At 38.8% G+C, this 26951-nt stretch overlaps 1 protein-coding gene across 3 annotated transcripts in view; it reads right to left on the bottom strand.

The window, feature by feature from the left end:
• pnpla7a (patatin-like phospholipase domain containing 7a) overlaps positions 1-26951 on the bottom strand; it is a 63491-nt gene that overhangs the window by 11413 nt on the left and 25127 nt on the right. For all 3 annotated transcript variants that reach the window (XM_088320208.1, XM_088320207.1, XM_088320209.1), the window contains exons 17-33: positions 26618-26823; positions 25136-25267; positions 24911-25034; positions 23695-23808; positions 22038-22104; positions 21679-21828; positions 19715-19778; positions 19473-19641; positions 13589-13771; positions 13406-13524; positions 12140-12296; positions 5894-6010; positions 5719-5788; positions 4026-4142; positions 2131-2279; positions 1907-2059; positions 21-140 (exon numbers count right to left, since the gene is read on the bottom strand). In XM_088320208.1, the coding sequence (XP_088176334.1) occupies positions 21-140; positions 1907-2059; positions 2131-2279; positions 4026-4142; positions 5719-5788; positions 5894-6010; positions 12140-12296; positions 13406-13524; positions 13589-13771; positions 19473-19641; positions 19715-19778; positions 21679-21828; positions 22038-22104; positions 23695-23808; positions 24911-25034; positions 25136-25267; positions 26618-26823 (2211 nt within the window). The remainder of the gene's footprint in view (positions 1-20; positions 141-1906; positions 2060-2130; positions 2280-4025; positions 4143-5718; positions 5789-5893; positions 6011-12139; positions 12297-13405; positions 13525-13588; positions 13772-19472; positions 19642-19714; positions 19779-21678; positions 21829-22037; positions 22105-23694; positions 23809-24910; positions 25035-25135; positions 25268-26617; positions 26824-26951) is intronic.

Below are 26951 nucleotides of genomic sequence, written 5' to 3'. Positions count from 1 at the left end.
AAAAGCGAGTGGGTGCTCACATTGTTCTTGCTTTGTGTGTTGTGGAACTCTTCCTGGTGTCTGTCTTTAAGCATTTTGTCCACCACTCCGCTGCGACTCCACACGTCAAACACCGTCTTGCCGTGCTGGTATCCCACCTCCTGACTCGACAGAAGAAACTCGACTTGGTAATGTACAATAAAAAAAAAACAATGTCATACAGTGCCTAGCGAAAGTATTTCAGGCTTAAAGATAAAATACTGGAAATATGAATCATCTATATGTGAGACACAATCATGAAGTGGAGCCGAATTATTTCATCATCTAAAATTATATTTACAATGAAGATACTGAAAAACAGGCGGTGCAAAAATATTGGCTCCCAGTACTCTCAGCTTAGCCAATTAAGTCCAGAAGTTCCTTGATGACTTCTGAATGATCCAATGTCAACCTAAATGATGAACAATGTCAAACAAAGTGAACCAGTGATGGCCTTATATGTCTGTGAAAGTAGACATAAGAGAACAGACAGCATAATGAAGACCAAAGAACAGACCAGGCAGGTCCGGGATAAAGTTGAGGAAAAGTTTAAAGCAGGAATGGTAAATATATGAAGATTTGGCAACATTTAAACATCTTCCGGAGCACCGTACGAGCAATAATATCAAAATGGAGAGCACATAAAACCACTGCAAACCTAACAACACCTGGGCGTCACTCCTAACCATGTTTTAAATCTCAGGCTTGCTGGTGTGACCCGCCAGGCAATGCTGAGAGAAGCACAAATGAAAAATGACAGTTTTAAGTATGTACACTGGATGTCGACAAGGCCAGGTCCACTCGCAAAGCACCCACTGTAGCTGTATTTGCTGACTACCATTTATCAACCAGAGAACATCGAGTAAGGCCACCCAGACGTTATTCTACTTAAAATAAAAGCAACGGACGCGCTGTTTTAGGCAATACAAAAAATACAGAAATAAAGAAAATAGCACCCACTTTACGCATCTTTGCAAAAGTTTAAAGAAGCTTTAGCTCTTTTTTAGAATAGATATAAAATATAACAGCAAAGTGCCTATATTCGGGTAGACATTTTCATAAAAAGATGAAAATAAAAAGCAGAAAGACTTAAACCATTATTATCAATATTTTGAATTAGTGTTCTGGTGCCATTTGTGTACCTTTCCAGTCTTTCCCCCAAATTAAATAAACTACAGTAGAAATAACTTCAATTGTTGTTTTGTTTTCTTCTTTTTAACAAATGCACGGTTAAAAAAACAAAACAAAATCTGACATCTTAGTGAGGCAAAAAATATTGAGGAATAAAAACCCTCAATAATCGTTTTAAAATGAAATTTTATAGAACTAAATCATTATTTAATTTTGAGCCTCTAAAAAGACCCCGACCCTCCAGCTAAGGCACACTTTTTATGCAATCAATTTACTATGAAGCCCCCAGGCTAAAATGAGTTTGACACCCCTGCTCTAAACTTTCAGAGAAAAGAGGAAACTGACCAGAGAAGCAACCAAGAGGCCCATGATGACATTGGATGACCTGCAGGCATACACTGCTGAGGTAGGATAATGAGTGCATAAGACACCTATTAGTCTTACAACTCTTAGTGGCATAAAAAGGTCCTTTATGGAAGAGTGGCAACAAATAAGAACCCAAACAAGAAAGAATAGATGGGCTCACAATATTTTTATGCATTGGATTGTGACTCATTATCAGCGTATACAAAAAGAAAAATCCATCAACCAATCAATCATTTTTTTCCTCCCAGCTTTGAAGCCAAAGCGGCCAAAAGTCAAGATGTATGTTCAACCCTGGTTTAGCATTGAATTGAATTTTCTTCATGGCAACGATATTGGACATGGCACTCCAGTGTAAACAGGTAAAATATTTAAAAGACACTGGTACACATACCGCAATCTCGTCAAATTTCCCAAACTCCAGCGTCCGATATCTGTCGATGGGGGGTCGGATATACTCGCAATAGTCGCTGTTCTTGACCGACTCCAGGTGTCGAACGCAGCACACGTAGGCCAAGCGGGTTTGAATCTCTGCCATGTTCAAAACCTACGCACACATTGAGTAACTCCTCCAAAGTGAAAATTGGACTTGATGACTTTATTTGGCGTCAACATTACCTTGACTTTCTCCGCCAGGGGATTGAGACGTTTCCATAGCAGCCACCAGCCCGATAGTGAGTCGCCGTAATTAGTCAGGTTGGTTTCATCGCGGCTGCCCACGTCAATCGCGATCACCACTTTGGCTCCCATGGAGCGCGCCACGTCAGCTGCGAGTGGCAAAAGAAAGAAAGAATTAAGTTTGAAATTCAGACGAAAGAGAGAAAAAAAAATCAACAATAAAGCGAATATCAAGGCAGCTCCTATTTTTTTGCACAAGACTAATAATAATAATAATAATAATAATTTCCTTTGTATTGTCATTCTTTGTTAGAACGAAATGTCGATACACCTGACCCGTTGTAGCGAGCCGATGCAGCCGCAGCCAACAGAGGGCGCCGCCATTTTACCAATGTTATAAGTCTTAGGTATGACTCGGCCGAGGCGCGAACCAGCCATCCATCCATCCATTATCTGCACCGCTTATCCTCAGTAGGGTCGCGGGGGTGCTGGAGCCCATCCCAGCTGTCTTCGGGCAGTGGGCAGGGGACACCCTGAACTGCTTGCCAGCCAGTCGCAGGGCACACAGGGACAGACAATTCGCTCGCTCATTCACACCTAGGGACAATTTGGACTGGCCAATTCACCTGACAAGCATCTTTTTGGGGGGAATGAGGGAGGAAACCGGAGTGCCCGGATGAAACCCACGCAAGCACAGGGAGAGCATGCAAACTCCACACAGGAGGTTCGATCTCATGACCTCAGAACTGTGGCGCACACGCGCTAACCACTGCGCCGCCTTGCTGCCTAGAATAAAACCACAAAACCAAAAAGGCTTCCGAAAGAACGATCTTGTGACGAACGGCAAGTCTAAGGTGAGGCGAGACATGTGAAGCTGGCTTTCAATCGGCGGTGAGTCAGTGCATGAGACGGTAGCTTTTTAAATTTGCACACGTTAAAAAAAGAAACCTGGCATGTCAAGCTTTACCCAACAAGACATTTTCACAAAAGTTTGTATCACTCTTTACAAGTTTTTGGTAGCTTCTAGCCGACTTTGCAGGGTTTCTCACTACCTTGAGCCATTTTAATTCGTGAACACGTACTTTGTGTGTCTGACATTCCGTTCATTCTTCACCGAAGTCAATTGGCAGGTGCTAAGTTATGTACAGAGGAGATTGAATCACTATTTATTATTTTTACTTTAGCAAATATCCAAATGTGACCGGTTTGTTGCATCGTCATCCTCATCATCAATTCCCCCATACTCCAGTCTTCTAGACACGATTCATGCTCCTGTGAATTTACGATACATGGACTGGACCACATGTATAACCCCCCTCCCCCTCACCCCAGGCTGGATCCGATCGTTTGTGTCTATCCCTCATCCCTAAATACATCATCCTCTGGAGGATAATAAAGCCTGAAACAAGCACAATTCAAACAAGGTCTAAGGGGGCTCTCTATCAGCTGCTGGACCCTAGGACAAAAGTACTATTTTATTCTAGTCTAAAAACCAATATTCCCTAAGTACATAAAAAGGGAGCGCAGGCGTGTGCAGAGTAGCAACTTCAAGTTATTTATTTTTCACAATAACCAGCCACTTTATTCAAAGTACAATAAACTTGCTTGTTATTTGCATTTAAGACCTCTCTTAAATCGTTGTTCTTCTGTATCAGTTTGTTATCTGAGAGGATTTAAGCACTTGAATGCCTTTTTTGTTGTTGAATGAAAATGTAATAAATGAAACACTTGAAAGTAGTGTTTTGTGATAAGACTGTCAATTGTTTATTATTTTATATTGTACCTTTTTTTAGCAAGACAGTGAAAAATAAAAGTTTTTGGGGGGAGTTTCATTTTTGTTTCTCGGTTTCAACCAGAAGATTTTGGTGCATCCTGAGTGAATATAAACAAAAGACCTGGCAGGTTGTTGATGTAACCTCCATCCATGAGCAGGTGTCCATCTTTCGGATCACATAGAGGAGGCAGGTACCCCGAAAGGGACATGCTGGCACGAACGTATCTCCATAGAGAACCTATAATAGAGAACAGAATGTTTAATGCTTACTTCACATGTGTAGAGCAGGGGCTTTCAACTTTTTTTAGGTGACATATTTTTTAAAAATCATCAAAAAAGCATGACAAACATATTTTTGAAAATTACATCTTTAACTACAGGCAAATAAACATGTAAAAAATAATATAGATTGAATCAAATGTAGACCTAATATTCCAAAATCCTTCCCTTTTGTTTCAAATAAAATTACCCAATTTTTCAGGATGTTCTATATAAATTACAGACATTTAAGGCCTTAAAAAACAAGTGCCCTTAGTTTTGGGTTGTATTTTGAATGAAACCAATTTTAGGCAGGATATATTAAAATGACCTAATATTGTAAATTTCAAACTAAACAATAAAACTACTTTTTAAAAATAAATAGCCAAATTTTTGGGGTTTAAACAAAAATAAATATTTGCATGATGTAAGGATGTTATATATAAACAATATAATTTTTAGGCATTTAAAACCGAGTGACTTGAATTTTGGTTTATTTTTTTGTGTTGTCTCAAAATTACCCAATGTTTACCGCTACTTAAAAAAGAAGACCAAAAATTTGGTGTTTCAATCAAAATATAAATAAACATTTGCAAAAATTAACCAGATTATTTAGGAAAAACTACCCAATCCAGCAGCAATTTGAACGGATTTACTCCCGACTAAAAATGGATTATAACTTGCCACAATTGTTTTGGGTTTTCGCAGATTATATTGAAAAATAAACTCCACATGTTTTGTTGGTAGTTTCAAATGACCCGGTGTTTTGTGTTTAAAAAAAATTTTCCCAGTTACTCCAAGTATTTATTTATTCATTCATTTTGACTAGGGCAGCCTGGCGGCACAGTGGTTAGCGCGTGTGCGGCACAGCTCTGAGGTCATGAAATCGAACCTCCTGTGTGGAGTTAGCATGTTCTCCCCGTGCTTGCGTGGGTTTCCTCCGGGCACTCTGGTTTCCTCCCACATTCCAAAAACACACATGTCAGGTTAATTGGCCGGTCCAAATTGTCCCTAGGTGTGAACGAGCGAGTGGATTGTCTGTCCCTGTGTGCCCTGCCTGAAGACAGCTGGGATGGGCTCCAGCACCCCCGCGACCCTACTGAGGATAAGCGGTGCAGATAATGGATGGATGGATAATTTTGACTAATAGCCAAATATAGAAAAAAAATCCCCAAATTGGCTTATTTTTGACCCAATTGTTTTTAAAGTGTAGCCTTAATTATAAAATTACAAAATAATGACAACATGTAATCATCTAATTAATCTTAGAACAGACAAGAATTGTCTTTATCATAAACGTGGGGAAACATTGTATGTAACAAGATTAGACACGGCACTCCAGAGTAAACATGTAATAAAGAATTTAAAAGGGAAAAATGAGAATATGATTTAATATTTGACTTAAATGTCCATAAAAATTTCATATACTCCCATTGGAGAAGTGCTGACTAATATAGCGTCTAACATCATGATTATGAATACAACTTCACGTAGGAGTTTTTAAAAAAAAATTCTTCATATAAAATACTGTAGCCTGAAGCAAGTGTAGACCCTACCATCAGTGTGTACTCTCATGGCAGAAGCGCTGATGTCAGCTGTGATATTGAAATATGGGATCCAAAGGTCCTAAACAGATAACCACAGATACATTATACGCTTACTCAACCCAGCGAAAACCAGTCCTCCTTTCTTCGATTTGTTTGCGGTGAGATTGGGATCACCTCATCTCACCTCAATTTGTTTGCTCTTGAAGACGTTGCTGATGCTGGAGTTAAAAGCAGCGCCAGAAAACATGGATGTGACAGGGTAGGTTAAATCCAGAACCTTTTTGAACACGGAAGTCATTTCCTGCGGCGAGAGAGAGAAAGAGAAGACGAAGGGGAAAAAAAATGAGGTTTGCTTTATTGCGCCTCTAACACGTAAGACATTTAATTAAGCTAGGTTTTTTTTTCATTGGGGCGGATGTAGAATCTGCCAGACTGGTAATAGCATTTTCCCCGCTATTTTCATCTCCAACAGATGGACACGACAATTACCGACTTACCGTTGGGTTTAAAACAAATTGTCGTTCTGCATAAAAGTGAAAGTGAGTAATAATTCACCACTAGAGGTCGTTTTAGATTAAAATTGAGCTGAAGCGTGTGCATATAAAAAAAAACACACTAAGGAAGCCTGAAAGATACCTCTTAGAAAATGTGAAAGCCTACTTGCACGTTTGTTGCGAGAGCAATGATGATTTCTAGCCAACATCGGGCTGTGAAAGCTGAGAGACATCAAAAAGACAGAGCGAGCTGGATACACCTGGACTGGCTGAAAAGAGCCAGTAGCTGGGGTTTGTCAGAGCTTGGTAACTTTAGTGGCTGGACAGAGAAGCTACTGAAAAGGCCAGTTGTGATTTTAACCAGATAAATGACATAAAGTATCTATCTATCCATCTATCTATCAGATCTTTATCCTCACATTGAGGGAGCCCCCACTTTCTAGTGTTGCTTCCTGTATCCAGCAATCAAAGTGTGTATGGAGCCCCGTATAGCGATTATAGGCATAGTGAATCGGTGTGGTCGGAGTCAGTAAGAGCCTTAATCACAAGGAGTCTCAAAAGCCTGCACAAATCACAGACTATTGCAAACTACAAACTATTATTACACAATCTGATCTAAAACCTACATGAGGGCAAGGGAAAACTAAAAAATCTCAGCATGAGGTAAATGATGAAAGCTTGAGAAGGAACGGCACATGAGGTAACACCCCTTCCAAGATGACCAAGCTACAATGGATGTTGCATTAACAAACAATAAAAAAAACAAAACATAATTAAGATATAAGATAAAATGAAAATAAAATAAAAAAATAAAATGACCAGATTGCAATGGATGTAGTATGAACAAACAATACACAGACATTGTCAACATGAAAATATATATAGAGCGAAGATATGGATCAGTACGGCCAACGCGTCAAGCTATTTTCTTTCTAGAGGAAAAGATGATATTTCTTGCAAGTCTGCAGAAACACGATCGCCATGGTGACCGAAATCATATTTAAAAGTTCTTGCATGGTTCATGGATAAAATCAGTATTTTTGCAATCCAATGTGTTGATGGAAAATCCTTTTTCTCTGAAAATTTCTTGTAAACGAGTATTTTCAAGAAACTTAGCAACGTACAACTGTTATTTACAAAGCGATGGTAAAAGTTAAAAACATACCTCTATTCTAATTGAAGATGAGGGTTGAAGCTACAAAACTGCATTTCCTGTAGGCCTTCAAAATGGCAAACATTTACTGGCACTGGCTCTTCCCATTTGAGGGAAACGAGTTAAAAAATTGATTTTTTTTTAATCTTTGCCATCTATAACTAGTAAAAAAAAAAAAAAAGTATACAAAATGCTAATTTAACCCCCATAAACATTTTCAGCTGTATTCCTCTTATGACAACAACATCAATGCAGAGAAATCCCCAAGCTCTTGCACCAGTCAACTCGCATGACGCAAATTTCTTAGGACGACAATCATCATCAAAGTCTCACCACGAGCTAATTCATTCCAGCGTGGTCTCTTAATGAGGACGGGAATGGGTCTTTTGATGAAATCCGGAATATGATTTGTGACGCTCTCCAGTGGCATGATTAAACTACCCCCTTCCTCCCAGTTTTTATACGCGACGGGGCTTCTAACTCAAGTGTAAATACAGGAAGCATTTGGTTTATGACAGCAGCCACGTATAATGTTCAAAAGTGATAGACAACATGCAGTAAACGAGCTTGCACGGTAGCAATATCTTGTCACAATAAGCTAGCGTCGCATCCACTATCTTTCGTAGTAGTTGTTTGAGTATATTAACATGACAACAACCTCATAAATATAAACAGGGTTCGTATAACCTTTTCACAGCCCAATTAGAGCTCTTTTTAAGGATTTTCAAAGCCAATTTTTCCAATTTCTCCAGTACCAGTGTGTAATATTTAGTGCCTCCTAGTGGTCCCCAAAAACTTTTCATTAAGGAAGTAGAAAAATCATAGGTCGAAAAATTTGTAACTTTCACATAATGCCTTTCACATAACGTCATGTTTGTCTGGCATCTTGATGCTACGCTGTGCTCCATGGCACTGGTTTTTTTCCGTTAGAGAATACAGAGCCATCTAGTGGTTAAATATTAAACACTGGGGCTTTCAAAGAAGAAACTTGTAGAGCTACATATATCTGCAATTTACATGTGCGATTTTTCATCTTGTATGTGCAATAATTAAGACATGATTTTTAGATCTTAGTAAATCGCAATTATGGTCCGACCATTACGTTGAAGGAATTTATACATTTGACTATAAAGGATTTTATACGATTGAATACAAGTTACATTTATTGAGTGCAATGAAGATTTTCACCGAGTAGGCTATAGTTCAATGACAGGTCACGCCGTTCCAAATGCAGAATAAATTGACTAGGGAATTTTGATAACAGGACTCTGACGGAGGATGGCAGGCGATGTTTTGAGAACAAGGCCCTGATGACGTAGAAACGCTCGGTGTTGTTTTGAGTTATCAGACATCACGACACCCGGGGGGGGGGGCTTCCTTGGCACGCCCATGGGAGGAGTCGAGACACCATCTTGTGGGGAGACGTGTGCCGAGAGGAGAAAAGCTAGGGGACTTGAAGAGAGGCTTCACAGAGACTCTGACGACACTAATTCGACGAATTCGGCCATTTACGATGGAGTTCACTTAGTTTTATTGTTAAAGAAATTAAATCTGCCCCCGTGTGAAAATGTCGGCTTATCTTCTTCATCTTTTCCATCAAGAAACGAGCGCGCATTGTTGGGTGAATGCAGGTTGTGTTTGGTTAATGGAGTCAGATAACGAATTCGAACAATTTGGTAAACGATACATTTTAATATTTAATTCCCGACAATGTTTGTAAATATTTTCGAGACAAATCTCTCTCCATATAGGTGTTGGGTAAAAATGACCATTGCCCATGATAAATGTCCAAAATTGATAGGTAATCCTTGCACTAATACACATTTCATAGTTCCCTGTTTAGGTCTACATGCACCGACCAGTAGGGGGCAATAACGCTTCATAGGAACCATGCCATACAAAATAATGCCAGCTGTCGTTAATCCTGAAAAAATGAAATGGCAAAGCTAAGCCACCAGAAAGCAGTGTCAGTGTCATTTTAAAGCAGAGTTGTTGAGAAACATGGCAACAATTTCAAGTCAAGTCAAATCATATTTATTTGTACAGCCCTTAATCACAATATGTCTCAAAGGACTGCACAAGATTACAATTACACCATTCCCTGATCTTAAACCAAGCATTAACAAGCACTTCACCCAAAATTCAAGCATTTTAAATCCTTGAAAACACAATATTTGAAATTCAAGCACTTTCAAGGATTTCATATACTGTCCGAACCCTGATTCGATTAATTCAACTTTTTTTTACACTTGGGCACCACCGCAGTAGTTACCGTATTTTCCGCACTATAAGGCGCACCTAAAAGCCTTTATTTTTTTCAAAAGCTGACCATGCTCCTTATAATACAGTGCGCCTTATATATGGTTCAATATTTAAGTCTTGCAACCAAAGCAAGCAGCCGCCGACTCGATTTTCCCCTGAAGGCGAAGTCGTCCGCGGTGTATGCTGGGATTTATATACCGGCGTTTCATTTCCTAACCAATGTGTCAATCATCATTTGAATCAGTCACTATTGGCTAAAGTTATTCGGAGGTAAAGAGGGCGGATCCTTTTTATCATTTACAGGCTCGCATAGGCTAATCGGGCGAAATGAAGCCTGCAATTGGCCGAAAAAGATGAATGTGAATCACAGGTTGGGTTGCACTACGGCACAGGTGTCAAACGGGCGGCCTGCGGGCCAGATCAGGCCCGCTAAGGGATTGAATCCGGCCCGCGAGACAACACTCAGAGAAGCGCAAGAGAAAAACGAGCTGCAGGTTGAAATATGTCAACTTGATGTTGCCAATGAAAGGTGCCTCGAACAAAGACACTGTACTTGTATTTATCTCTCCCTCTCTCTCTCTCTTTCGCGGTCTCTCGCGCGCTCGCGCTCGCGGTCTCTCTCTCTCTCTCTCTCTCTCTCTCTCTCTCTGTGTCTTTTTAACTTCTTTGGCTCTAACTTCCTTTTTTCCTTTTCCCTCTTTTATCTTTCTCTCGTCCTAGCCTTTGCGCTTTCTTTTCTCTTTTCTCTCCCTCTGTCTTTCTATTTCTCTTTGGATTTCTTTCTTCCTCTCCCTTTCTCTTCCCCCTCTCTCATCACTTTTTATCTCTTTTGTTTCTCACACTCTCTCCCTCTCTCTCTTTTTCTTTCTTTGTCCCGCCCTCTCTATTTTCCCCTCCCTCTTTCTCTTATTTCTTTATCTCTCTTTTTCTTTCTCTTTAATCTACGAGTCCGGCCCCCGACAGAATGTTTGTTCTATCGTGTGGCCCCCGACTTAAAATGAGTTTGACACCCCTGCACTACGGCATAGAGAAAACATTTTTACTATTCTGTATTTGTAAATATTTTACTCTCCTGGATTTACTACACTCACGGTTGTAAGAAGACCATTTTCCCCCGAAGGCGAAGTAGTCCGCGGTGTATGCTGGGATTTATATACCAGCGTTTCATTTCCTAACCAATGTGTCAATCATCATTTGTTTGTTTGGTGACATCGTACGGACACCGCATCCGCACGTGTCTACGACACGTATTTGCTTCTTTGCAAGCTTTGGGAATGTTAAGGGGGTAATAAGTTGGACTGAACTATCTGACTGTTTTGTCCACGTTCCCATTGTAGCGCCTTATAATCCGGTGCGCCTTATGTATGGAAAATATAGGACCAAAAACTATTTTTTTGGGGGTGTGCCCTATAACCCGGTGCGCCTTATAGTGCGGAAAATACGGTACACTTTTTCTGTTACAAACTGACCCCTGCCCCTCAACAGGAGCAGAAAAGTTATGTGGCCCTCACCATAGCAGATTACTCATAAGCATTTTCATGATGCGTAAACTGTAAGTAGAACAGCATTTTATATGATGGTGACCAATACCAGACAGGCCTCTTAAAGTTGCAAATCTTTTTAGTTCAAACAAATATAAAACTTAATGTGATCGAAATTGTATTTAAGACATTTTAATGCCACTTAAGGCCTTCGTTTTAGAATAATGAACTCAAGGCCTTTTAAGACTTTTCAAAGATTCGCAGGAACCCAGTATTCAAGAACAACCAAAGTTTTGGAGCACGGAAAATAATTTTCTTGTTGTCGTATATTGGGAAAAATGCTGTAACAAGGGGCTGAAAAAGACTCCACATATCCAAGCGCAAGTCGGTTTGGTCTAGATCAAGGGATGGTGTCATAAGAGACGGCTCAGCTAAAAAGTCTCTGTAGTGCGAAGTGGAAGGAGAAGAGGACGACGAGGTGAGCGGAGAAGATGAGGTAAAATTTTGGACTATTTGATAAAGTTTCAGGAGCGAGCAGAGAGAGTGGGAAAGGTGAGATGGCACAACATTCATTTGGACAGGTAACTTAAAATTAGTTTTACCTGGTTATATCAGTATCAGAAATTATTTTCCCCCCATTTTATTAACACTCCACTTATTGAAACATAAATATTTTGTTTGTTTGTTGTACATGATTCAATTGTTTGTTTGTTTGTACATGATTCAGATTGAATCGTTTCTTGTACATGATTCAATTGTTTGTTTGTTTGTACATGATTCAAATTGAATCGTTTCTCCGGCGCCGTCACGAATGGCAGCCACTCCAGCAGCTCCCGTGTTATTTTCGATTGTTCTCAGTTATTTTCGATTGTTCTCAGCTTAGGGATGCTGCTGGAAAAGTGAATTTCCCTTCGGGGATGAATAAAGTATCTATCTATCTATCTATCTATATTAAAGTTTAAACATCGTAAGGCGAGGACGCCGTATCCTGGGGGTAAACTGTAGTACAGTAATAAGCGAGTCAAGGTAAAGCATCTTACCATCGCCCATTCTCGGGCCCTCATCCGCATGCGGCTTTGGCTCCGATCCTCGGCGTAGAGCGCCCCCAACAGGGAACCGATGGAAGTGCCGCCTACGAGATCCACAGGGATGCCGGATTCGCACAGGGCTCGCACAATCCCCACCTGAGAACAGCCTCTACGAAACAACACAGATGATGAGCATGTCAGAGTTCGTGCAGCTTTTTCATAGACAAATTAAAACAATTTTTAAAGACTTTCAAAGCGGAAATTCCAAATTTCTCCAGTACCATTAAATATGGACATGTAATGTAAATGATATGTAATACTTAATTTGCTATATTACTATACCGATGTGGGAGTTTATCAATATGCCCTAAAAATATGCCTTAAAAATAAAGGAAAAAAACAAATCTAAGCATTTGTCTAGTTCGAGGACAGAGTTTTAATTTTTTTTTTCCTAATTTCTCAAACTGCACTATAGCATTAAACATATTTACTTATTTCTCGTTTCTTGCAAGAGCATCATTGGCCAAAACACTAGTAATTAAAAAAGACTGGCTTGAATTGGTGCATGGTGTTTAATTAAGCATGCAATGAGAAATATAGTGATACTTCGATCCATCCATCTATCTATCTATCTATCTATCCATCTACCCTGGTCATATCCCTCAAGAGGGGTGACCGACAGCAAGACAAACGCATACAAAAACAAAGTAGCCAATAACAAACACAAAATTCTTTGGACCATGGCCAACGCAAATGCCCAAACACCCAAACAAGTTAAGCACCTCGGCACCCAAGTTGGTCATGCTTTCGTCCCTCCAGATGAAACGGGACAGAAGAAAGCGGCCATGTTACTCGGGTCAGGGTGACACAACACACTGTTCAACAGCAGGGTCCGACAGCTTTCACTGGTTTATCCCTGCCGCATCATACAGGTGCCCTGCCCATCCCTTAAAACACGTCTAAACATCCCACGATCCTTTTACAACACCTGTGATACTTCAATTCCACAAATTCTTGGGAGAGCAAGACAGCTCTTAAATCTCCATTTTTTTGTAGAAGGTAAATAATTTTGACTCAATTATTTTGTGAGTCGCTTGCATGCTGAAAAACTGTGAGCACCTCTGCTCTAAGCACTACGTTGTAAATATTTTGCCTATTTATGCTGACAGTCTTATCTTTTAAGTCTTTATTACATGCTTACCATGAAATGCCATGTTTAGTCATACAATGTTTCACAACGTTAATATAATAAAAGCAAATCAATACTATTCAATTTACCTGGCCCCGCCTCCACCAAGCACGAGGGCGATTGCATTCCCTGTGAGCACCCGGGCCAACCTGGAGAAATCTGAGTGGCGGTCTGCAGGCTTCTCGAACACTCGTTCATAAAGTTCCAACTGAAAAAACGATAGACAAAATTAGGGGATGAAATGGCAAAAACATGAGAGTGTCAGCTCCCACCAGTTTGGGCAGGCTTCTTTTCGAGAAGACCCGTCGAGGACATGATAGATGGAGGTGCCTAGAGATCCAGCTGCGCATGTTGAGCCATTCCACGGTGCCTTTGGGAGGCGGGCCGTCTTCTTTGTGCAGCAGGACCAGCTGCTTCTGCGCCCGGACCGCGCTTCCTTCCAGCATTCGCTCCAACTAGATAAAAAAAAAAAAATGTTTTTTACGTTCAAGATTGAAGGTGGGAAAAGTGAGGAAATGAGTATTGACCGGATTTTACGGACTATGAGGTGCTTCTAAAAATCCCAAAATAGTCTAGAACAGTGTTTTTTCAGCGAGGGCATGTTTTTTTACATTGGAAAAATTTTGCGGCACACCAAAAAATGTTATAAAATGACACTGAACAGTATGTTTACCGTAAATTCCGGACTATAGAGCGCACCTGATTATAAGCCGCACCCACCACATTTTGAGAGGAATACCGATTTTGAACATACACAAGCCGCACCTGTATATAAGCCGCATGCGCCCACATTTAAACATGTAACCCAAACCCGACTTCAAGTCCCGCGATTGAAACTAAATGTCCTTCATTAAAGTCCACAGTCCAAAAATCACAGCCGGCAATTTGAACGGAAAATGATACCGGTACTCAAGGTTTGATGCAGACCTGCAGAGTCCGGGTGCCGTTGAAAGTAATCCAAGGAAAAAAGTGTATCTTTCCAAAGGTAAGGGTGGGAAAAATATATCAGATGAACACATTTACTCACGCAACTCCTTTTTATTTAACCAACTTTTTACCCCCTCTTCTTTCCTTGTCTGTCCCTCACCTTTTGCGGTCCCCACTTAAACTCGGCACCCCGCGTTTGTTCCGCCCCTCATTTATCGTTCACGCGTGCAAAACATATCAGAATAAGTGTCTAAAATAAATACAAATAAATACATTACAAAAATATACAGTTGCAAATACATATTATACATGGGTTACACATATTTATAAAGAAAGACGGTACACGGAGAGAGTTTTCAAAGCTTTAATAATAATAATATAGCTTTGACAGGGCAGTTAATGGTAGCAACACTCGAGCGCCACTAGAAAAATTACATAAATTGGCCGCATCACTGAATAAGCCGCAGGGTTGAAAGTTAGGGAAAAAAGTAGCGGCTTATAGTCCGGAATTTACGGTAATTACAATATAATTTATAATACCCCCTGTTTTTACAGCCTAGACACTTGACAATGACATAATATTTGCAGAAAATGATTCATAAATGTTTTATAAAATTTGAAATTTTAAAAAGTGACATTGGATAATTTCTCATTGCACACCTGACTATCTCTGGCACAGTGGTTGAAAATCACTGGTCTAGAATTTTGAAAGTATGCCTTAAATGTGGATAAAATTGGAGTATTTATTCATGTGTGATACGACACAAGGTTTTACGCCATATCACCATATTTGTGCAATGATTGATCAATAGAAAAACATCCTTTTTGGTTTTCTGTTTTTGTTCCCCCCTTGCCCCCTTTTGTTCTTTGTTTGTTGTGTGTTAAAAAGCACAATAAAATCAAGCTACAAACAAAGGAAAAACATTGATGAATAAAATCGTAAAAACGTTGTTTGCGACGGGAATCATACGCGAGGAGCAGCGGTGAGAGCGCCGAACCCAAAGTACAAGACCACCAGTGATACAGGTAACATATGAAAAAGCATTAAATATTTTCTCATTATCACACTATTTTAACTCGCGGCGCCAGAAGAGAATGGCAAAAACAGAAAGTAGTCCTGAATGATAGAAATACACGCTAAGTCCAATTCATGGGGGCGGCAGTAGCTCAGGAGGTAGAGCGCTCGTCTTGGGATCAAGGGATCCCAGTTTGAATCCCGGCTCATCCGTGTTACATGTCGAAGTGTCCTTGGGTAAGACACTGAACCCCTAATACCCCCAATAAGCAGGTTAGCGTCTTACATGGCTGCAAGGCCGCTATTGGGAAATGTGGAGCACATTGTAAAGCGCTTTGGGAAGTCATTGACTTGAAAAGCGCTATATAAATGCAGATCATTTCATTTCATTTCATTTCATATTTGGTATTGGAGTAATACAAAAGTAATTAAAGGAATCAAGTTAAAGTAACCCTACCCAACCCTGGTCAAATCAACGTGCGTCCCCGGGACGCAACTTTTTTGACAAAAAATTGTAATTATTACTTTTATTTTAACAAAGATTTACCGCACTCCAAACACTTCGTCAGGCAGATCCGCCATTGTTGTTTTGGTCTCGCGGTTCGAGTTTTCGTCTGCACGCCGATTTCGGCAAACGAGATCTCGTTGCTTCGAATCATTGTTGTGGTGGTTGTAGTCGATTTAAGGTGAAAATCAACACAAAATTGGTCATTTCTTCAGTGTCAGTAATAAGTCGAAACATAATGCCGAAAGTGATAACAACGGCAATAATTCCGGCACGAAAAAAACGGCGCAGAAATTCTTCGGAAGACCGCGAAGGCAAGGAAAACACATGTGTTGAAGCGAACGACTCGACGAAAGAAAATAAACAAAATAATACTCCTAAGCAAGATAAGGACTTTTCTGCCAAAATGGACTTGATTTTATTCCTGGTGACGCTATGAGGAGGCTGATAATGGATTGGACCTTGAGACTGACTTGACTTGAAAAGCGCTATATAAATGCAGATCATTTCATTTCATTTCATCATCAAATTCACCTTTTGATTATTTCTAATAAATAAAATTAGGAATGTTATGCACAATATTTTAGTTTTTCTTATTTTTTTGCAAAACAATCGTTTAAAAAAAACTGCAAGTGGATCTAACTATTTTACTACATTCTACCGGTTTCTGTTTTTGTTAATAAGAAAATTCTGAAAATTCTGTAAATCATTTTTTTCTTTCTTACGCAGGGATAATTGCTGGTGATTTTTTTGTTGTTGGCATTATCGCATGTTTCGGAGTAAGAAAATATTTTACACGGCTAGATTCCCTACACACTCACGGAGACCATGGTTGTGCATTATCATTGAATGTGATGGCTGCAAAACGAGGTCTTTGGTGAGCTACCCAAGCTTTATATTTTTCGGCTATCTTGTTTCAGACCGATTGTGAAATTTCTGTATATTTTGAAATGGTGAGCGTATCTTGAATCCCAAGAACCGTAAAGACTGTACGTGCCTGAGACACGTATTTGCTTCTAAACTTTAAGGGGTTAATCAAGTTTGACTGACCTATCAGACTGTTTTGTTGAAGTTCCAACAGAACCGCCTTTCAGTCTAATGCGCCTTATGTATGGAAAATAGAGGACAAAGGTCTATTTTTTCTTAGAGTGCAGAAAATACGATCATTGGTATTGAAAGAAATAGTTATCTGCTGCCACCTACTGATCTGGATGAATGTTACAGTTACTTTGCTGATTACTAGAAGAGAGTAAAGATACTTCACAATAGTTTTTTTTAGCATAGAAAAAAATCTGGCAATTTCCTGCAGCACAATGGACATGGTCTCATGGCACATTGCCTGAAAAACACTGCCCTGAAAGATCAAATCCTCCACGACTTATCAGGCGTCCTGGCAAATATTGACCGATCTTTCCCATTTCTCCTACCCTCTTTTGTTAAATGTGGACACATCCCTTTATTTTTTTCTGTTTGCACAACTCTGCCTCCCCAAGAAAGCAATTACTTCTCCATCTGCTACACGTGCATTTCCTGCCTCCACCCTTTAATATCCATCCGTTGCAGCTTTTTGCCCCCAGGGTCAAAGACAAACCTGCTACTGCTGTTCTTATCACGGTTAAAATGTGTTGGAATGTTCAAATTCAACAGAGAGGTTGCAAGGTTATCGTGTAAGGATGGGTTTTAATACAGGGTTTGTACATGTTTTTTCATGGCCAAATTCAAGCACTGTTTAAGGACTTTGAAAGCTACTTTTCCAATTTATCCAGTAAGATAAAAAGAAGAAATTAGGTGTGTATTTTGCAGAGTCTCAAATATATCTGCAATTTTTAGGGGGGAAAAAAGTAACTCATCCAACCACTGTCCTTATTACATCAACAATATAAAGTATCACCGTGTATCATGTTCAAATACTTGATTATTTGTATTAAAAAAAGCCATTGGTTGAAATAGTAAGCAAAAAACATGCCCTACCTCACGATTTTTTAAATACTCATAGGTTAAGAAGATGTAATCAAAAGACAACTTTAAATAATCAGACATGTTTAGTCGCCATCTGACTACTACAAAGGCCCGAATTATTATTTTGATAAGGTATCTTATCCTGGTGGTGCTTTTAGCAGTTAACCACTTACCTTCTACAGCTGAGACCTTCATGTGATGATCATTGAGTTCTATGATTTAGAGATTTCCCATTTTCCACCGTTTCCTTCTCTAGCCACTCATCTTAGCCACGTGGCGGCAGGCTACGGCTCACCACTAGCTGCTACGGTCATTGTTAACTGCTACTGGCCTGTTAAGTAGCTTCTCCCGCTAGCTGATAAAGTCAGGCACTTACACCGGGTCTAACCAACTCCAAGTATGTGCTCTTTTCAGCCACTCTGAGTGTATCCACTTTATGTATCAACTTTCATGTTCTCTTGCTAGCTAAAATGTATCCTTGCTCATGCAAAAAAAATATGGAAGTAGTCTTCCAAAATTTCCCAAATGTTATCTTTCAGACTTTCAAAGTGCGTATTCGTTGAATGAATGCCCTTTAACTCCATTCTAAACTACAAAAACCTGTAGTTGTAAAATATTTCACACTGTCACTTTAAACAGTGTCATGCATCTGAGAAATCTCAATAACTCAGACCTTTTCACATATAAATCAAACCGGTGTGGTCATATACACTTATGCTGTGTAAATTATTTTGTTTTACACATAATGGGAAAACAATTGTTATTATTATTGAATGTTCCTAGTTTAATCAGCATGTAATTCTTTATTATTGTATGATTTTAATATTTGTAAAATAATTAACTGTCATTTGATCTGATGGTTATTATTTTTTCGTTTGGGATCAAAGTATATCTACCCAAGAAAAGGGGGAGGGAGTTCAGGTATGACCACCATCTTTTACAGGCAAGTTACCCAAGATGTGAAAAATGCCCCAAAAAACTGACTCTGCACTTTTGGTTTTGTTGACTTAGCATTTTTCAGGGGAAAAAAGAGAGCAAAAAGATGAATGAATAGCTACTTTTCAACATCCAATCTCCATTTTCCTTTCTCATTGGATTCTTTGCATCTTGAGTTTTTTTTAACAGGATTAAGGTGTTGCTTTCATGGACTTTTTGGACAATTTTGCAGGCTTGCGGTGTCATTGCTGCTAATGTTTTTCTCATTGATGTTCACTTTGTTTTGTGTATTGTTACCCAATGCAAAATCTGTTGCACCCTGGTCATCCTGGAAGAGGAATGACCACTTCTGAGGCACCTTCTCAAGGTTTCTTTTTTCCTCATGTTGAGGTATTTTCCTTGCCCAGATTTTGGTTTATGATCATGGGATGGTGTAATTGTTACCTGTGCAGTCTTTAGAGACATTTTGTGTTTGAGGGCTATGCAAATAAATGTGACTTGACTTGAACGCAGAAAATGTGGGCTGTTCATCCCCCCATTTTAAGATTTTAGTCTCCATCTGGACTCAGTTTTCTATTCTCATGTGCCCATGTCTCCGCCAAAAAAGGGAAATGTCATCGAAAAATGGTTTTGCAATCCCGGCGTGGATTATTCTATAACGGTGCACAACCATTATAGTTTTATACGTCCTCTATTGTTTCTGAACGTTGTTTCTTTTACATGGCCCACCAGCTTGAAAAATATCACCACTGCTAATCACCCTGCCAGATAATGAATCAACCAGAGTAAAAGGTCAGATTTCTTTGCAGCTCACCTCTCCGACAGCAGGGTCCTGCTCGCCCAAGCCCACGATGATGATGCAATCAGCCTGACGAATGCAGCGTTGGGTCCAGGGAGTCAGCGTGTAGTCCGTTTGGTAGAGGACGATGCGGTGAATGTCTTCCTGTTGGCCTAACCAGCTGGATAGACGATATTCGTGTACACTGAGGAAGAAAACAGAGTAACATATCAGATGATTCTCAGCTTATTATTTACTTTGTGACTAAAAATAAATACCTGTCTAGTGCTGCCGCTCCGAGGCGTTGTTTAATGATATCGCTGGTTAATAGAAGAGTGGGACCTGAAGGTGAAAGAGGTGAGTGTAAATGAGCAGGGTACGGCAAAGAGCAGCTAAATAGAGTGAACAGCTGTAGTTAGCCGCAACTAGTGTAAGCGGTAAAATTTTACAGTTTTGCCATTGAAGTTCCTCTTATTTATAAATCGCAATCTATAATATTTGTTTTTTTGGATTAGTGGTCGACAAAGTTTTCTGTACTACGGACGGGTTCACTGTCTGAAAATAATTTTACAGCCCAGTCGATTATTTTAATAACTATTTTTTCGACTAATCGATTAATCTTTTTTTTTTTTAAACATTATTAATGTCCTTTTCTTTATTCAGATATTTAAGTTTTGTGGACAAATAAAAAATAGTGCACAAAGCAAAATATTCTACAAAATTAAACAATGAAAGAAATCAGTATTTTGCAGTGTCTGAAATTCGTGACAAAAAGTTAGCGGACGCCAGGGCCGACAACTTTGGAAAGTTGCCTGCCCAGCCATAGAGTTGCCCGCCCCATTTTTGACACTTGAAACACAATAAGACGACTAATTGCAAAAAAATATTGTTTCAAAGTATTAAGGATTGATAATCAGAATATATAACAAAACAACACTTTAAAATTAGGTTTATTATAAATCTACTTATAACATTCATTGCGTGTGTATGACATCGCCGTTTTCCATCTGCCATCGGTATTGACCTGTATTTACTCAACTTCATTATTGCAATGTTTGTGTTGCGTCGTCTGCTACAAGCCACGTAAACTCCTCTTTCCACGATGCTTTTAATGTACGTTTACGTTTTGTAGCGTCATAAATTTTGTTAGCTTCTTTTGAATCTTTCTTCTGGGGCTAAGGTTTTGGCTCGATTCCTAACCACCTATCCATTTTTCATGTGTTCTCTGTGCGTCTACTTTGGAAAATGACAAGCAAATGCTCAACCTTGTAACGCTAGGGAAAGTCCGGAAGCACGAAGTTATTTGACGCGGGCTTCTGATCGGCTGCAGAGTATGCAAATTGCTAAACGAACCGAAATTCCGAAATTTCCAAACGAACCAAGATTTCAAAATCGGAAAAAAGCAAACTTTTGATTTGAAAAAAAATATTTTGTTTCTTTTTTTTCTTGAAAAAGTTGTCGGCCACCCGGGCTGAAAAGTTTTGTAAGTTGTACGCCCGACGCAAAATGTGCACGCCCCGGGCGTGCGGGCAGACGTTATTTCAGGATAGATAGATAGATAGATAGATACTTTATTCATCCCCGAAGGGAAATTCACATTTCCAGCAGCATCCCTGAGCTGAGAACAATACAATAATAAAGCAAAAAGAATACAATATACAAATACCCAGTGTGACGTGCAAATGCCCACTGTAGCGTGTTATATAGAATAACTAAATAGTGCTACACAGAATACATATTGCAATAAGATTCGGTAATATGCAATGTAGGTGGTGTGGTTTACTGTGGGCTTTTACTCTGCCGGGTAGAGTTAAAGAGCCTCATGGCATGAGGAAGAAAAGATCTCTTCAGTCTGTCCGTAGTACAAGACAGTGACTGGTATTTGTCAAAAAACAAACAAAAGACATAGAAATGTATGCTATACACCTGCAAATATATACTTTTTTTTCATAGGGTGCAAAAAAGGCCTATTTGTTGTTTAAGGAACATTAACTTTTGGAATAAGAAATCATTGCAAATCTGAAAACCTATAGCGGGTTCAAGTTTAGTCTGAAACGTAGCATTGTCAGTAAAACAACAATATGTAAAAAATACTGGAACTTGTTTCACTTTCTGAGTGGCTCGGTAACAAAGTATCCTCGACTTGTACAGGTCCGCCAACCCGGTGGTTGTCGACCACTGTTTTAAATGACATTCATAAGCTCGGAGCAGCATATTTAGCGTTAATCATGATCGTTATTACCTATAGCAAGCAGTGCATGCTGCAGCTCCAAGGTGAAAGCAGTAAGTGGCACTTCCTCAGAGACGGGCAGGACCGCCACCGTGGAGAGGTTGGAGGCTTGGTTGCCTGCGTCCCATTTACTGCCAGGGGTGTGCAGGGCCAAACTTCGACCTGTGATCATACACCCAGGATTATTATTTACAAAACAGCAATATAGTAAAATATTTTTGGGGATATTTTATTCATTTGTTAGGTAAAAAATGATTTTCAAATATTTGAATAGTAATTTGCTTTTATATAGCTTCTTGTATTTTTGTCACAGTTTTTGAATACATATATTTACATATTTATTCATATCAACTAATTCATTGTCCACACACCATTGAGAGGAAGATTAACCTGCTGGAGGATCTTCTGCCCAAGCAAATGGATGAGCCTGGTGACAACCTGCAATACAAAAAAATAATTCAGGAAAACAACTGATAAGTTTATTTCATTTTTAATATTGGACACCTGTAAAGGAATTTGCATAGGATGCCAGTTCATTATTTTGACTATTTCTGGGCACCGTTGTATGTTGTTACGACCTATGAACTGCTTACATCATTGTTAAAATTAGCCAATCATCTTGATGTTCTTTATTACCACACCCCTAAAAGTGGACCTGCTTTTCTTACCTAAGAGATTTAATAAAAAGAAAGGGTTCAGTAGGGCTTTTAAAACAGATTGGAATTTCTTATCTGAGGTTTGGGCTCTTAACTTTTCTCCTTGAAAGTTTAATATTAATTCATGTCTAGCATCAAAAGTTTCAGCTGGTTGAAAATGCCCGTGAGACTTGACTCGGATAAGGAAATTTGATCACATCATTCCAATTTTAGCTAACTTGCACTGGCTCCCTGTAAAGGTTCCGTTTCTAACTGACGAAAGTTTGCATGGACTAGCCCCCTCTTATCTTTTTGATTGAGTTGTGCCCTATGCTCTTGCTTAGAGCCTCCGCTACTTGAGGCAAGAAGAAATCTGCAGGCTCGAGAGTGTTGTCCATTCGAGGCCCGTGCTGTGGAATGCTCTGCCACCTATTTTCAACTGTTCCTATCTATGATCTACAATATATTTATGTCAATGGGCTGCTATAAATTGACATGAACTCTGCCTCAACGATGCTTGCGCAACTTGGCTTCGTCACAGGGAATGGGCTCCACAGGCGTTGGAGTTCAATACGAAAGAAAAAAAAAAAACAATGTACAGTATGTATAAAAAAATAGAAAAATGAGCCAAATTCGGACTAACCTTAATGATATTGATTGGTCCAAAGCAGAGTGCATTCAATCTTTCAATCTTAGTGACTGCTGATGTTTTTCTTTTTCTTTTACTTATTTTAATTCATTCATTTGTTTTTGCAGGTTTTTCAAAGGATCTGTTTTGAAAGTAGTTGAAAAAGAATTGTATATACTTTTTTGCATATCATTTATAGCATTAAAGAGTTAATGTTTCTAATTTGTTTTTAATTGTTTTGTATTTTTTAAAAACTATCGAGTCAAACTAAATCTGTTTATAAAAGTCTTCAAACTATCAGGAAACATGGCAAAGGCAACTATTTTAAGCATTTTCAAGCACTTCACCCAAAATTCAAGTATTTTCCTGACCTTGAAACTGAGCATGACACAGTATGAAACAGTATATAATATTTAACCAATAGGTGGCACTGTATTGTCTAATGGGAACAAAAACCAGTGCCAGTGCCACAGAGCACTGCATAGCAGCAAACTACAAGACAACTTCTAGTTAAAGATTCCATCATGTAAAAGAAATACAAATTTCACAACCTCTGATATTTCTTTATAAAAATTAGTTTTGGTATGATAGTTCATATATTTTGTCTGGTCTTCAAATCAATGTTTTTTCTACCAAATGAAAGGTTTTTTGTACCACTAGGATAAATATCACACAGTGTCCCTTTAAACTCAACAAGTGTGGGTTCTAGTAAGCTGCTGATTATAAAAAAATGCATTTTATTTCCTTTCAAATATGTACTCTTACCTGTGGAAACTTTCTCTTGATGGAGCTGAGGGCGCCCTCGGGCAGTTTGGCAAGCTCCGAGTCCCGTACGGCATGGACTGTGGTGGCTCGGTTTTGGTGGGTTAAAGCTTCCACCTGTGCAGAAAAGAAATATTTTAATGATAGTCAATAGTGAAAAAAAACGTTACGCATCCCGAACTTTTAGAGATAAACCTCATGTATACAGAAGGATGCATTACCTCATTATTGATGTTTAGACAGTACCGTAACAAGATTGGTGTGAAAGAAAAGGTTCTTTAAATTGCCAACTTTAAGCCTCCTGGTAACAGTTACCATAGAAATGAGATATTATTAGAACTAGCATGTAAGGAAAGTTGGTTATTATTTCTGAAAGATTCCTGGACATTTATATGAGCCAATTATGCACAAACAATTGAATGCATGCCCACGGTCCCAGAAAAAAAGGAAAAAGAAAAACAATTATGAGGTAAACGACATCGCAACCGATCAGAAATCATCAGTTGTGCAACCAATTGTTTGTATTTTGAATCTTCATAAATTATTTTGATAATAATAAGAATAACAATACTTGATTTGGCGGTATACACACACAAATGTAGTGTTATCAATGAAGGATTGTTAAGGTCCCTGGTTCAAAACCAGCTGGAAACATATGTTGGCCTGGAGAGGGATGGGCGCCACCATGCTGTACTTGCCCAAGACACACCACAGGAAATGGCAATAGCAGCAGCGCAGGTCCAGTTGGGCTACGTAACAACTCTTCACAAGGATCTGCTGCAGAGCCTGTATCTTACCAATGCAAGATTGACTACCCATGAAAAGGAAGGTCTGGAGCTACGGTTGTATTTCAAACATCGCGAAGACCTGGCACATACCAGGGTACCCGAAGCTAGCGTGTAGCTAGCCAGCCGCTCTCTGAATCACTTTCTTACACTGAAGAAAGAAACCCTCTAATTTTGTGATACTTGTGTATGATGACAAAGACCATTAATTTTGGGTTTTCATTTGTAGATCTAAAGTTCTTATTGTGTTACAGTTGTATACTCTCAGTCGGTAAGGAGGTGAAATCGAGGTAAGTTTGACCCTTTGGGGCTTTTATGAAGGAACGTCTCTACTTCTCAGATTTTCTCTTTTTGCGGTGCTTCTGGTCCCCATTAACCGTGATAACCGGGGGATTACTGTATCACTGTTCTCGTCTCTTTATCTTCATCCTTACCACTCCAATCAGGTCACCGCGGCCATACTCTCCTATCAGTTCCTTCTTGCCGTCATCCTTCAAGATTACAGAGCGCAGTCGTCCGCTGAGTACGATGAAAGTGCTGTCGGACTTCTCTCCCTGCCTGGATAATACACTCCAATTAACGGCAATTGTGCCCAACAAGCTTAAGAGCCCAGATCAGTGTTTATCTCTTTAAGAAAGAAAGGCCGGATGGCAAAGTACCTGTACACGGCCCTGCCGGCTTCCACCGCCATCCAGTCCAAAGCAAAGTCGATCTGCCTGACGAAAGATGACATCCTCCTTACCACTGTGTGAGCCACGTTTAGCACGACTTTTGGCTCCTCGCGCATGATCCTGAAAAAAATATTACAATATAGTTATAAAGAAAATTATATAATAATAATAATAATAATATTATGAATGAATCAAAAAATATATTTGACAAAAAATATATTTTTAAAAGGATAAAAATAAAACATTTTCAGCAATAATTTCTGCTCTTCAATTTGAAAAGAAACAGCAACAAGGAAACGATAAAATAATAGTAATAATTTTAAATAAGTTTAATTTAAATACCAATTTAAAAAAAATAAGTAATTAAATCAAAAAATTTCAGCACAATGAGAAGCCAAACGCATATGATTGGGAAGAAAAAAGTATGATATGGTAATAATAGAATAATAGATATGATTATGAATGAATAAAAATAAAAGCAAAAGAAAAAAAAATCAAAAGAAAAAAGTAAAAATATTGAGCTTAAGCTTTTTAGCTCTTCACACATGATCCTGAAGAAACAAATAGCAAAAAAAAATAATTAACTCATGATAAAAAATAATTTAAAAGAATCAGAATACGATAAAAAACAGGGTACAATTAGAAGCCAATCGCGCATGATCCTAAAAAAAAGAAAAGTACAATAATAACAATAATAAAAAATGAATAAATTAAAAGCAATGAATAAAAGTAATAAAGGAAACTATTAAAAAAAAAAAAGATTTTAAATGTAAAAAAAATGGATTGAGTAAGGTATGTATTTCTATAATGTGTATACAGCAAGGTGTCCGAATAAAAGTACAATTATTAATTTTACAAGACATCTTTTTATATATTAAGAAAATAGTTCAAACATCATTTAACGCCTAATGAAGAATCCAATGGGCCACCACATTGTTTTCATACCAAACACACCAAAATCTGTAAATCTATAAAATCTATTTTTTTTAATTTTGTTTCATCATGTTTGTTCATAAAAATCTAGATATCTCTGTATAAGGCTAGTTTAAAACAAAATTAACACACTTTATGAATTTAATAACTACTCCGAGATTAGATTTCAAAATGAAGTTTCCAAAATCTTATTTACTATAATTCATTCCTAAAATAATGTAAATAAGGACATATGTAACCCTACTTTCTAGGCAACTTGGTAAATTTACATACTGTGGTAATATATTAACGATGGGCAGAAAAGAAAGTCAGAAAATTTTAAGGAAAAATAACTGCACAGTATTAGGCAGGTGAGTCTCTTTAAAATGATCTCCCCCTAATTTTAACAGTAAACGTATCCATCGAAATGATTAACAATGTCAGGGCTTGGTATATGTGCCAACTCATAATGTCTGACAGAAAAATAAATGAAACATCCCCAATATAAACACATGTGCACACAGTCACTCGCACAAACTTGAATCTAAAGGGACTAACTCGTAGAAATGGGTTTTGGAAATGGAGAGGAAGCTGCAGTCCCGCTGGGCCCGGACAGTAAATATGAGGGGTTCTCCGGTCAGGACGGCGAGCTGACCCACGAGTTCTCCGGGATGCGTCACAAAAAGTCGCGTGTCCTCCTCGCGGTCGATCATTCTCTGATAAACGTGCAGGAGGCCAGAAATCACGAAATGGATGCTCACTTCCTAGAAAAAAAGAAGAGCAGAGAAGAGAAATGTCAAGTCACCAATCTCAATTAGAAGAAGACGCACTATGGAAGCCTAAAGGATACTACTAATATTTTGTTGCGTGAGTAAAGATACATTTTAGCCCG

Source organism: Urocampus carinirostris, chromosome 16 (genome assembly GCF_059441175.1).
Source record: "Urocampus carinirostris isolate Australia breed hairy pipefish chromosome 16, RoL_Ucar_1.0, whole genome shotgun sequence".
Taxonomy (NCBI): Eukaryota; Metazoa; Chordata; class Actinopteri; order Syngnathiformes; family Syngnathidae; genus Urocampus; species Urocampus carinirostris.
The sequence above is the reverse complement of the archived record's forward strand: the minus strand, read 5'-3'. Positions and strand labels throughout refer to the sequence as shown.